General features: G+C 34.9%; 1 protein-coding gene across 1 annotated transcript in view; it reads left to right on the top strand.

Annotated features, from left to right (window-relative positions):
• Positions 1-262: 262 nt before the first annotated feature.
• LOC137406741 (KICSTOR complex protein SZT2-like) overlaps positions 263-12,942 on the top strand; it is a 136,864-nt gene continuing 124,184 nt past the window's right edge. The window contains exons 1-6 of the mRNA XM_068093375.1: positions 263-391; positions 6,162-6,253; positions 6,480-6,599; positions 8,292-8,471; positions 9,457-9,534; positions 9,696-9,791. Of these exons, the coding sequence (XP_067949476.1) occupies positions 6,218-6,253; positions 6,480-6,599; positions 8,292-8,471; positions 9,457-9,534; positions 9,696-9,791 (510 nt within the window). The 5' untranslated portion in view covers positions 263-391; positions 6,162-6,217. The remainder of the gene's footprint in view (positions 392-6,161; positions 6,254-6,479; positions 6,600-8,291; positions 8,472-9,456; positions 9,535-9,695; positions 9,792-12,942) is intronic.

The following is a 12,942-nucleotide window of genomic DNA, read 5'->3' as shown; positions in this document are numbered from 1 at the left end:
CTCACCATTTATGCAAACCACATCGGACTCGAGCAGCGTCGGGTGTTCTGAAATAAAGAGTTGTCTTCTCGTTCGAAAACAACCTACCTATATACGGGCAGTTCGAGGAGGTCAAAAAGCGGTGTTATTATTCAGTCAGCGGTTGTTGTTTGGGAAAATGGAATGCGGCGAAATTAACAAGCGAAGGTTATTGTTTTTGAATCACGCAGGCTATTATTTGGTCACGTGATGTTCGGTCGAGACCCACATGCGCTTTAGTATGCAAACAACTTGGGCTACTTTACACATTTTGGTAACGAATAATGTGATCAGTTTGGCAAGTACTGCACGAATTGCACCGTATTAGCGCACAACTTTGACTATTAATGCACGTCTTTAGAATGCATTGCAAGTGAGTTGCAAAGGTATTACCTATTCCAGTTTTGTTTTCACTAACTACGAAAAACTTTGTAATCAGTAGCATCACCAACTTCAATAGCGTGATTATAAAACTGAGGTGACCTATGTCCATGGTTTAAAGTATTTAAGGAAACAACGCGTTGCAGATTTAGCCTGATAAAACTGGATAGCCACTGACGATTTAAATATTCTTCTAGTTATTTGTACCCTTGTTACGCTGTATTCTCCTGTATACGTGTATCTGCACAAATGCAGTTGAGCATATATATATATAATTCTTTATTGAATTAAACAAAGAGCCTCTTTTTGCAGGCAGAGGAAAGACCTTAACAATATTTAAAAATATAGATATAAATGTAATAAAGGGATAAATGATAATGACAGATTGTCTTCTTAAAATATCCTTGAATTTGCGCATCAGTGTAGATTGCGGTGCCCGGCCCGCAAATGCAGTTGAGCATTAAACACTTTATGCACAAAGTAAGACTTAGGTTTCAAGACAATTATCAATTATTTTAGATTTGCTACGGGTTATTCGTACTAAATACATACAATAACGCTTTATCAATATCTGGGCCTATTGAAACCTGAAATAACTACCGGGTCCTTGTTCACATAGGATTAAATAGAGAAGTTAGTGTGATGCTACGAGTTTTTAAGTTTGCGATTGTAAAATGGTCAAAGCAATGCCAAACCAAGCCATTAGTTTAAATAAAATAATCAAAAAACGTGTATTCAAAATTAATTACAGTGACAATAAGTTTGCCTCAATGCTGAGTGCTACGAAACTCAGTAGTCTCTCATTTTTGCTATTGTATTTATAGTGACTCAAAGCTTTTTTAAAAGTATTTTAATAGAATTTCTCAAATATTAGTGTGAGATTTTGTGCATTCATTGATCATTTATTTCACTGTAGTTCTGTTGATGTTTGCGGGGAACGTAAGATGATAAAAAGTGCCTTGACTAGAAATGCTCTAGTCTTAATACACAACCACGAGTCAGTTGACTATGAAAAATAACTGTGCATGTATGGAAGAGCCCAATTTGATAAGCACTATTATCATCATTTACTTTGTCTTTACAACTATTAACCTTATAGATCACGGAGCCACAAGAAAAAAGTGTCTAATATTAACCAAATTAACACCTGAGAATAGTCACAGAAAAACCATGTTAGTTTATCTTATCATCTTGGACTTTGCTGTGACTGTATTCTCAGGTTTTTACATGGTTATTAGTAGACACTTTTTCGTACATTTTTAGCTGAATAAATCACTAGGAGTCATACCCTGAATACTCAAAGCTATAAATATTAACAAATTACCGCTGGTATTACTTGCTTGTGCACAAATTACATTTAATAAAAAAAGCTATTGAATTGCTAGCTGTGATCAAGTACCAAAATCTTTAAAGTGGTATATAGTTTTTCACTTTGGAGATCATTTACATGTATTTTTATGATTGTTCTACTTGATATTTATTCAACCCTAGGGTAGAATCAGCTGTCCTAATATAGGCAATAACACCAGTAATCTGAGGTACAATCACCTGCCCTAATATGGGCAATAACACCAGTAATCTGGGGTACAATCAGCTGCCCTGATATATGCAATAACACCAGTAATCTGGGGTACAATCAGCTGCCCTAATATAGGCAATAACACCAGTAATCTGGGGTACAGTCAGCTACCCTAATATAGGCAATAACACCAGTAATCTGAGGTACAATCACCTGCCCTAATATGGGCAATAACACCAGTAATCTGGGGTACAATCAGCTGCCCTGATATAGGCAATAACACCAGTAATCTGGGGTACAATCAGCTGCCCTAATATAGGCAATAACACCAGTAATCTGGGGTACAGTCAGCTGCCCTAATATAGGCAATAACACCAGTAATCTGAGGTACAATCAGCCGCCCTAATGTAGGCAATAACACCAGTAATCTGGGGTACAATCAGCTGCCCTAATATAGACAACAATACCAGTAATCCAGTGTACATTCAGCTGCCCTGATATAGGCAACAACACCAGTAATCTAGGGTACAATCAGCTGCCCTGATATAGGCAATAACACCAGTAATCTGGTGCACAAACAGCTGCTCTAATATAGGCAATAACACCAGTAATCTGGTATACAATCAGCTGCCCTAATATAGGCAATAACACCAGTAATCTGGGGTACAATCAGCTGTCCTAATATAGGCAATAACACCAGTAATCTGATGTACAATCAGCTGCCCTGATATACCCTACAGGATGAATTTATTCGCGGAGTTAAATTTGGCAAAAATTGCCATTTCATGCATATTCGCTGATTAATTTATTCGCTGCTGAAAACTGTCACTCTCTATGAAGAGTTAACTCTATTACGTCTAGCAATAAAGTTAACCCTACGCATGCGCGCATTGCGTGTTTCGTTTTCTATTTAGCTTACAACTACGGGTCGATCGTGCTAAGCTATAAATTTTTTGCTGCGTTCAGAGGTTTTCACGAATATTCATAGATTTGGAGGCCTTTGATGAACCAACCATTTGTGGTAAGTAATGAGTTTTTTCAAAACCATTTACTAAATTACGTGTAGTTGAATTTTACTTTGGTTCTTCGGTAAAACGCGATATTTATTTTTTCCATTCCTACCGCTTCATTATTTGTTTTCGTGTGAGAGAGATTTTTCATCATACACGCAAGCACAATGACTGCAAGGGTAGTATATGTCATTCTTAGAAGAACACCAATCATTCAGGGAGGTCTGGAAATTGAGGTAGAAGTGATCGCAGCTACTCACGAAGAGAATATATCTGTTTTAAAAAAGGAACAAAAACGCCTTTACGAGCACAAATCTTTGGCCAACCGGCAGAACTTTGCAATAGCAAGCCACGAGGAGAGTTCTTATGATAACTTCCTTACCAGCCATGTAGTAGCGAGAGAATCGCCTTTTAACATCTACACAAGACAGTGACAGCGATATAGAGCTGCTATTACCAAAATAACTATTCAGAGAGCACCATTAAACGCTAGTATTCACTTATCAAAAGTATCAGTTTAATTTTATTGCTCTAGACAACCACCATATAGACTAAACTTTATATTTACTACATTCATCGTTTGTAAAATTTTATTTGTATTTGAAATATTTTATTTGTACACTCAAGTTTGTAATAAATTATAATATATCTATACATGAAATAAAATATATAATTTAATCATGTTTGCTGCAGCGATATCAAGGAGTTGTTGTCGATGAAGGGGGTCTAGGTTGACTGGTTGCTTCTCTGCCAATATTCCTGCCTTGATGAATATTACTACTTGTCTCTAGTTTTCGTAATCGGAGTAGGTTGTTTCATTCTCAATCTGCAGTAAACACAAAAAGAAAAAAATATTAATAAGTGTTAGGGAAGTACAAAAACAATAGCTGAAGTATTTAATGAAAGCGATCAGTTTTTAGACAAAAGAATTAACTAATGCAGTTAATTATGGAAAAACGTATCTGCACTGCAAATCAAATACATACCATAATGTCCAGATCAGAATTATGATCGTCCCAACTTTGGTATTAGAGGTTGATGGAGTTGATTTCAATGTAAAAAGACTAGGAGAGATTTTCTTGCGATGACGAAGCCATGCCGAATAACTTGTGAAAACCTTGAATAATTTTGTAAAGTTTGATACAATGGCAATAAAACTCGAAGCCCGGCGATGATTTTAAAGAAGTTTTGGAACTCGGCTACGTTTAGTACTTCTGCCTAGCGACTATTTTTGCGATGACGCCATTCTCCATATCTTGTGACAACCTTGAATAATTTTGTAAAGAAATGTGATGCATTGGCAATGGTGTTAGCTCAAAGCCCAGGCAATGATTTTAAAAATGTTTTGGAACTCAACTATGTTAAGTATTTATATTAAAAACTAGCCTAGCAGCTAGTGTTTAATTTGATGCAGTAGTTATTCTCCCTTGTGTTTAAAAATAGAACTAATTATTCACGGAATTTAATAATTCGCGGAATTGACTGTTCGCGAAATCGTGAATTTTTATAACCAATGAATATTTTCATCCTGTAGGGTAGGCAATAACATCAGTAATCTGGTGTACAATCATCTGTCCTAATATAGGCAATTTTACCGGCAAACAGTGCTTTAGGTTAATCACTACAACTATAGATAATTATTGCGAATTGAAGAAAAAAAATTATAAAAGCGCAATGTTTCAAGGTACAATTTAAAGTACAGATTGTGCTGTTGGGCTTTCCAAGAGTTAGAATTTTCCGTTTTTAAAAGATCATTGGTAGATCATGCTAGCTAGTTTTTTTCAAAGAGCATTATAGTTCATAGACTGAACATGCTTCCATTTAGGAAGTGCTAAAGGCAACGCGATGTGTACAATTTAATCTATTATGGGAATCCTTAAGCATTGCATAACCTCTAGAATGGTCTGCAATATTTTTGAAAATAAATAGGGAATAATTATTCTCCAAAACCTATTCAACCAAGACAGTGAACATAGAATCATCCAATCTTTCACCAATGTACAGTTTTACATCTAATTGGACTGTTCAGTACATCACACTTTTGTTTAACTGATGTTTCTGTAAACATGCTCATCTTTTTCAACAATTTAAAATAATTATTTTCTTTGAATTAACATATGCTTAACTTTTTTGTCAATAAAATAAAAGTGAAACCAACGATTTGTTACAAAGCAATAAAACATGGATTAACCCTAAAATGGATGACAATTCATCTTTTATCATACATTACATTAAATGTATGAATACTTGAAAAGGTACTAAGATGAGGTAGTGGTTACTATTTATTCTAAATACTTGTTAAAACTAGCTGCATATGAATTACTTGAAGGTAATTACAAGAGTTCATTCTGTTCTTTTTTGTTGATCATTTAAAGGTTGATTAAGTTCAGTACTCAAGTGAAGTCCTGTGTTTCATTTAAAATTCAAAATTCCTTTTATTTTGTATAGAGCTTTGCTTTGATTGACAAATGATTTTTTTTAGCTCGGTATGAATCATGGTTAGTGGTTAACTCATACTATTGATTAATACTTTGTTCAATTCACCTTTAAATTTAATTGTTAAATTGTTTTTAAATATTTCTCTATGACTCGAGTTTTCTCTGGTGTGAACACGTTAAAGCAAGACAGAATATTCTGCTGCATCGTGGCATTTGGCATTTTAGTTTTCGTGTTACATTTAAAATGAGAAATCTGATAATAACACAAGTATCAAACTTAGACTGCTATGTAATATGATATGATTAGATAACAGAAGCTAGTATGAGAGTCGAGGATAACGGACTCTAAGAATAACCTTAGCAAATATTGCATAAGCTGTTACTTACCTGCTACACAAACACAGGATGCTTAGTTAGGATATAGCATATTTTTGCTATTCACCTTACTAGGCCAGCTTGTTATCAAGTCTGTAGTCTTATGGTCGGTATGGCTTTTGAATGATTTTTTACTTATAATTTAAAATAACTTGTGAAGTCTTAAGACAAAGATTTGATTTATTAGCATCAGAAAGAAAATGATATTGTTTGTTGCAGATGCCTAGTACAAAGGCCTATTCAGTTATCTTCAGTTTTTTTCAAGCATTCCTGTTAATGTTCATGTAGTTGTCCAAATTTTAATAGACTTAATTTTTAAGGATAAATTTGAAATAATGGTATTTTTGCTCATTCATCTGTATTAGCTTGTGATTGTTCTGCGATCATGTATAATAACTCACAAGAACTGTTCTGTTTCAGCACTAAAGGTCAAGCTGATTTTGATCATGTAAAAAAAGAGTGATAAAATATTTACAATGGAGGACAACTCCAGCAAATCTTTGTCTAATGAGGTAAGTCCTATTTTATCTTTATTTTCAAATAAAGGCAACTTTGTGGTAACAGATTTTGATACGACCACTTAATCCCTTTGAAGACGGAATAACAAATTCCTGCATTGAAACTGGCAAGTCTTCAATTGTAATTAATGGGTTAGTTTGGTGCCACTGTATTTCATATTGTTCATTTGTCGTAAGAGCCATGACCACTGGTCAGCTACTGCTGTATGTATAATATTAGGTGGTAGTGGCTGAGACTGTCTTCTTGCTCATGACTAAAGAGCACAGGATCTCAAAGCACCTGAGGGCCAAATGGTATCTCAAGCATGTCAACAAAGTCCTTGAGTTTCCCTATGTAGATGTGAGTATTCAAATGATTTCTTCCCATAAATTGACCTTTGTTTTAGCTTTTGTATTAATGTTTTTTTAATTAACATAGCCCAATAAAAATTATAATGATTCTGTTTACAATATCAATGTAATACTATTCGTTCCATTCCACTGTGGTCATGTGACTTAGTTTTAATGACATTGCAGCATGAAATCAGCCATTCGTTAAAAACTAATAAATGGACATAATTTGTTGTTGGCATGTTCACTGCCAAGTGAATAGTTTACCGCTAATGCTTTGTTGATCTGAAGTCAACATTGTTAGTTGACTAGTTGACTAGTTACTAGTTGCTGAAGAAACTATTGGAACTTCTTATTACAGTTGTATACCGTTCATTGTCCAATATGTAGAAATTTCATATCACCAAACGGTGCCTTTTAAATAATTATTTCTGCATACTGCTGTTATTATGGCTGGGATGTTTTTTATTTGGCTTTATTAAATTATCTCAAAAATGTGCAATTTATCTAAAACAGTTGCTAGCTGCAGCAACATTGACAGGGGTTAGTTATGTCAGTAGCTTGAACTAATAGCTGGTTTTCAAATACTTTGTGTAAGTTGTCACTCGCCATGTTGATCATGAAAATGGCTTCATATTATAAGAATTTTTCTTGTCTGCATTTAATTTGAGTTTAACAATGTTAATCTATTGGTAGTCGTTAGGGCCAAAGGGTTAGGATCGTTAGGGGTTGTTGTTTAAGCAAATCAATGCCTGTCATAGACTCAAGTCATAATTGCCTGGAGATATAATTTGGTTGCGGGCACTTTTCATTATTACATGGACAGCTATTTCCAAATTGCAGTGTTTGAATCAGAGATGTATATTGCATGAGCCACTACTTATTTTACTGCACATATTTTCTAGGCTAACATGTTTTTTGCTCATTTGCAACTGGCAACTCTGTTGTTGGTCATACATCCTCTCTTACAGAGGGAGCATCTCTCATCCTCCCTTACAGAACTTATAACTGTTATTAGGTGGGAAACAGTTTATCACATTTTTGTGTATCTATGATTGGTTCGATTTTACTGCGATTAGAGTCGAACAACAAAAACACTGGCTGAATTCCATCTAATAGCCTATATTTATTCATTTGATACATTACACTCGTTAGGAGATGCTTGCATATTGTGATTAAAAAAACTAGAGATTGGTGACCATTTATACATACGTATTTACATATGTTGCTCAATATGTCAAAATGTTAAGAACCATGGAAAATCTGTTCACACCTCGTAATCATAAGACGCCTCTACATGCTTCAAAATATTTTTTGTTTTCATGTTTTCTTTTCTTTCATCTTTCATTTTTTGGTAAAGTTTGCACTTAATTAAAGAGGCTCATCATATTTGCAATGTTGTACTATTTTAACATTTATCAGGAACATGAGTCTAATAATTTCTACTCAAATGTGCAGCCTGTGCTTCATAGCTGTGATCTTTACTATGACTACGAATTGCTCATAATAAAAAACCGCAGTGCAGTCCTTGTAGCCAGAATTTTGCGACTATTCACCCATCAATATCCTTTCAGTGTCTGTTATTTGTAGCTGAGTATCGTTTTACTCATAGGGTCTGCTCTGATCTAACATACTGGTAGATGGGTTGTCATTTACTTGTCAAATATGCTTGGCAGCTGTTTTATCTTACTTTGCGCTTTAGGACAGTGTTGGCCATCCTCAGTTGGTATCCGTGTTGGTCAATGGAGGCAAGGCTTTGAGGCGACGAGAAGATGGCCGGCCAGTCAAATTCAAACTAGCTACTGATACAACTGTTAATTTTCTTTCCACACACCACGACCTTGTATTCGCTATAGATGTCAGTTTTTCTACTATATCCAGTGTGAGTATGCAATCAGATTCTCTCATATCTCATAGACCCTGCTGTTCGGCTGTCTGTCTCTCTCATATTCAGTGTTAGTGCAATTTGCTGAAATCAGTTTGGCTCTTATATTATCTGTCCTTTTGGCTCATTCTGTCTGGTGCGAGTGTATGTCCATTCAGAAAAGTTAATGTGATAGGCTGATAGCTGCTAATTTTTTGCCTATTTTAATCTAAATAAACTGTTGTAAATATTATATCCTTTTGCTAGAGTTATGTTTACCAAACCTCTAATTAAATGCCATGGCACTCTATTTTTCAACCCTTCCTCTATAGTGGTGGTCAATTGGAGGTGGCGTTCAAATAGGCGCTGTATTTTTCAAATGGCTCGTCAGAATTTTAGGAAGATAAATTTAGCCCTTTTTACGGCCGAAGCGAATGTCGCCTATATTTTGCTGTCTTCTTGCAGTGGAGCCATATTAAACCTTTTGGATGCAATAAAACTGCTAACTTAGCTTTAAATTGTCAAAGATCTTTTAATAAATCCGCATCGAGAAACCAAGAAATATCTCTGCCCGTCGATATCTATTGCTTGCAATTAACCCGTAATGATATTATAGCCTGTGTCCTGCTTTGCAATTTGTTGGATCATTCAATTTTTATTTCATTCTAATTTTGAAGACATATTTTTATTTTATACAGTAGACGCTTCCATAACGTATACCTCCTATAACGTAAATTCCAGATAACGTAAAAAATTTATGTGAAGTTTTTGTCAAAGTGGCGATCAAATAGAGAGTGACGCTCTATTTTTCAACCCTTCTCTCATAGTGGCGGTCAAATAAAGGTGGCGTTCGATTAGAGGTTTAACAGTGTATCAGAATGCAAGTCTACTGCTGTAGGACAGACTTAAAACCAAATTTTATACATCTCTGTGGACTAGTTCTTGAGAACTCATTGCCCATGCTGTCATCGTTTAGTATGTTATTTGTTTCCACCTGTTTTAGTCAACTGCTGATTCGGAGGTGCTGTTCGATAAGATGTACAGTTCTTTTAAAGAATGTGTCATTGGTCTCACTAAAACTGTAAGTTTTTTTCCATCTCTTCACCATTACTACTTGTACTATCTACTTGTACCATTACTACTGGTACTATCTATTTGTACCATTACTACTTGTACTATCTGCTTGTACCATTACTATTTGTGCAATACATCCTATTCTTCTTGAGTTGTTCTCTCCTACAGTTTATTATTCCTGGAAGTGATGGCAAAGTATTTGTGCCCTATCTATATGCTACCGTCATAGCGTACTCACCACTCAATGACTGCCCAGTACAGCAGGTATTTCTACTACACTGTCTAATGCAAAGCCGTGTGTGAATTACATATTTGGAGATATCTGCTACCTTCTTATTTCAGCTACTTGAAACCGTAGTTGTTCTGTGGCTGAACAGCGCATCCCTTTTTACAGCACACCAACTAACAACTGCATACTTCGACTGTCTTGTGTAGCCTTGCTGGTTCAGTTGTACACTAGTTGACGATTGAAATTTTACTAACAATCTAAAAATCAACCATGCTACTAAGTTTTAGATTTCTTGATGTTATGGCAACTTAAAAAATATTTGTTAGTTATCTTATCCTTCTTAATATGGTTTGGGAATAATTTGCCGAAATGCTATTTTGCTAAACCCTACACATCCGTTTCTGTACATCACGCATTTTACAAATGATTTTGTCCAACAAAACGGAATGAATTTTAGGCTATAATTGTGTGATGTAATGTTAAGTTAAAAGAAATGTGATGCTAATTACAGATATTATTCTAGTTTGCATCCAAAAATTTTGAAAGTATTGATGTAAGTGTTAAAAGTTAATACTTGTTCGCAGCATAATTGTAGGGCATTTTAGGTGCCTAGTAAAGACAATAAGTATTGCGCAGATAGTTGTGGGCAGCTTTTATATGTCTTGATTTGAAGAAGGTATACATATGCATGTTGACCAGAAAGAGTCATATGTTTAAGGGATTAGAATGGTGCAGATTTGTGGGTTTGGACTTGAGGATGCAAGGCTGGCAGTTCAAAGCCCATTCATGACCATTTTCTATGGTGAAGGCTGGCTCTTAGTACATACATCCAACCAATGCTATATTCTTAAAGTGCTGCTACTATTACAGTGATGTGCAAACTTTAAACTATCATACGAAGTCATAAATATTTTGCTTTAGTTTAAAAAATGGAAATGCTTGCTAATTACTTTCTACCTGATACAATATGTAAATTACTTTATAAGCAAGGATTCTACATTTTTCAGTATTTCGTGGTCAATATACAAGACATCTACAGGCTATATACCGATAATATGCTATACTCCAACTATATAAGGTCTTATGCAGATGATGTGCGGTAGAGTTGCCCCGATTTTAATATCGGTATTGGTGCCGATATGGGTGTTAAGCATCTGAATCGGTATCGGCCGATCTTTTCTTAAAAATCGGATAGTTCAGATACTTTTTTTACAGATCAACTATTTAGCAGAAAACCGTATTTTAGCCTGCTACACTAATAAGAAATTATCAACTGCAAGTTCCTTACTTTTACCTAATGAATTCCAGGCCTGTCACACAATCTATTTCATGTCTATAGCCTAATAAACATCCAAACAGCTGAGGAAGCTTTTGGCTTTAGTCAGGACGTAATCACAAAGTGCGGTATTTCCCAATTACAGTGGTATGATTTATTGCAGCCAATCACGAACAAGAGAACAATGTTGAGCAACAAGAATGCGGTGTAATGTTTCTATTTACTAGCATTACGAAAGTAATTTGAGTAGTCGATGCATAAAGTTATCCATCTCTCTCTTGATCCTGACGATATGATGTACCGTATTGTTTGTATTGCATAAAATAATCTCAGTGGCTTATCGGTATTTAGCCTGTCTTCCATCATCTGTGGCTAATGAGTCCTTCAGTACGACCATAGAGTTATCTCCCCCTAGAGTGATAACTGTGCCTTCAACAACACGAGCATTTCCGGTGCCAACAAGGAGCGTTTAGGCCACGCCCCTTTTTTTGTGCTAGTCAATCATAGTGATTGACAGAACAATAACATCAGCCATGAGAATAGTTAAACAAGGATCATGAATTTCCAGTTAAGATAGTAATTAATGCTCATATTAAAGAAATGATGATTATAGTTTCTTACTCTAATATATGCTTATTATTTAAAGCAATTCAATACCTACCAGGGATCGCTAAACATATTATGGAAATGTTTACTTTTCCATAAACATAAATATTTCCATAATTTCAGGGAAATAGATATGGAAATTTTAATTTAGAAATATGGAAATGGTATGAAAATGGAAATGATATAGATATGAATTATGGAAATGTTATGGAAATGGAAATAATAGAATCGGGGCATCTCTAATGTGCAGATGATATACTATATACAAACCATATAAGTTCATACACAGATGATACGCTATACATCAACCATATAAGGTCCTATGCAGATGATTTACTTTACACCAACCATATAAGGTCCCATGCAGATGATATACTATATACAAGCCATATAAGGGCCTATGCAGATGATATACTATATACAAACCATATGAGGGCGTATGCAGATGATATGCAGATGATATACTATACACCAACCATATAAGGTCCTATGCAGATGATATACCATATACCAATCATATAAGGTCCTATGCAGATATATGACCCTATATACAAACCATATGACGGCCTTATACAGATGATATACTATACACAAACCATATAAGGTCCTATGCAGATGTTATGCAATATACAAGCCATATAAGGTCGTATGCAGATGATATGCAGATGTTATACTATATACAAACCATATAAGGTCCTATGCAGACAATATGCAGATGGTATTCATACTGCATACAAGCTTTACATGGGCAATATTAAGGCCAGCTACAGATGTGCATATCATCTAGACCATATGTGGACCATATTTTAAATCATGTACTAGCCATATACACACTATGTACAGTTCATATACAAACCTTAGTATCATAAATCATATGCAGGTGATATATGCACCATATACCAACCATTTAGTTTATATTTTTAATATGATCAATTGCACAGATAAAAATTTGCAAAATAAAGTTACATAATGTTTTAACAAAATAGCAGTTTTTTCAGAAAGGCTTTCATGTAAAGTAAAACTCATTTAAATGCTGTGCTACATTATGCTTTGTGTGGTGACCATGTTGGATAATAAATCCTGATTTCTCACATGGTTTTCATATAAATTGTGCCTGGTAGAGTTCAAGTGGAACAGCTCTCCTAATGATCTGGGGATTTTATAAGTCTTAAATAGATTGCCAGTAAGTCTTTAATAACTATAAAATCAAACGCATAATACTACACTTTGCTCACCCATTGGCTCATAACATAGGTAATATAAGGAGTTGTCTTCTTACAACACTAATGCTCGAGGCCACACTG

This window comes from Watersipora subatra, chromosome 1, assembly GCF_963576615.1.
Source record: "Watersipora subatra chromosome 1, tzWatSuba1.1, whole genome shotgun sequence".
NCBI lineage: Eukaryota > Metazoa > Bryozoa > Gymnolaemata > Cheilostomatida > Watersiporidae > Watersipora > Watersipora subatra.
The sequence above is the reverse complement of the archived record's forward strand: the minus strand, read 5'-3'. Positions and strand labels throughout refer to the sequence as shown.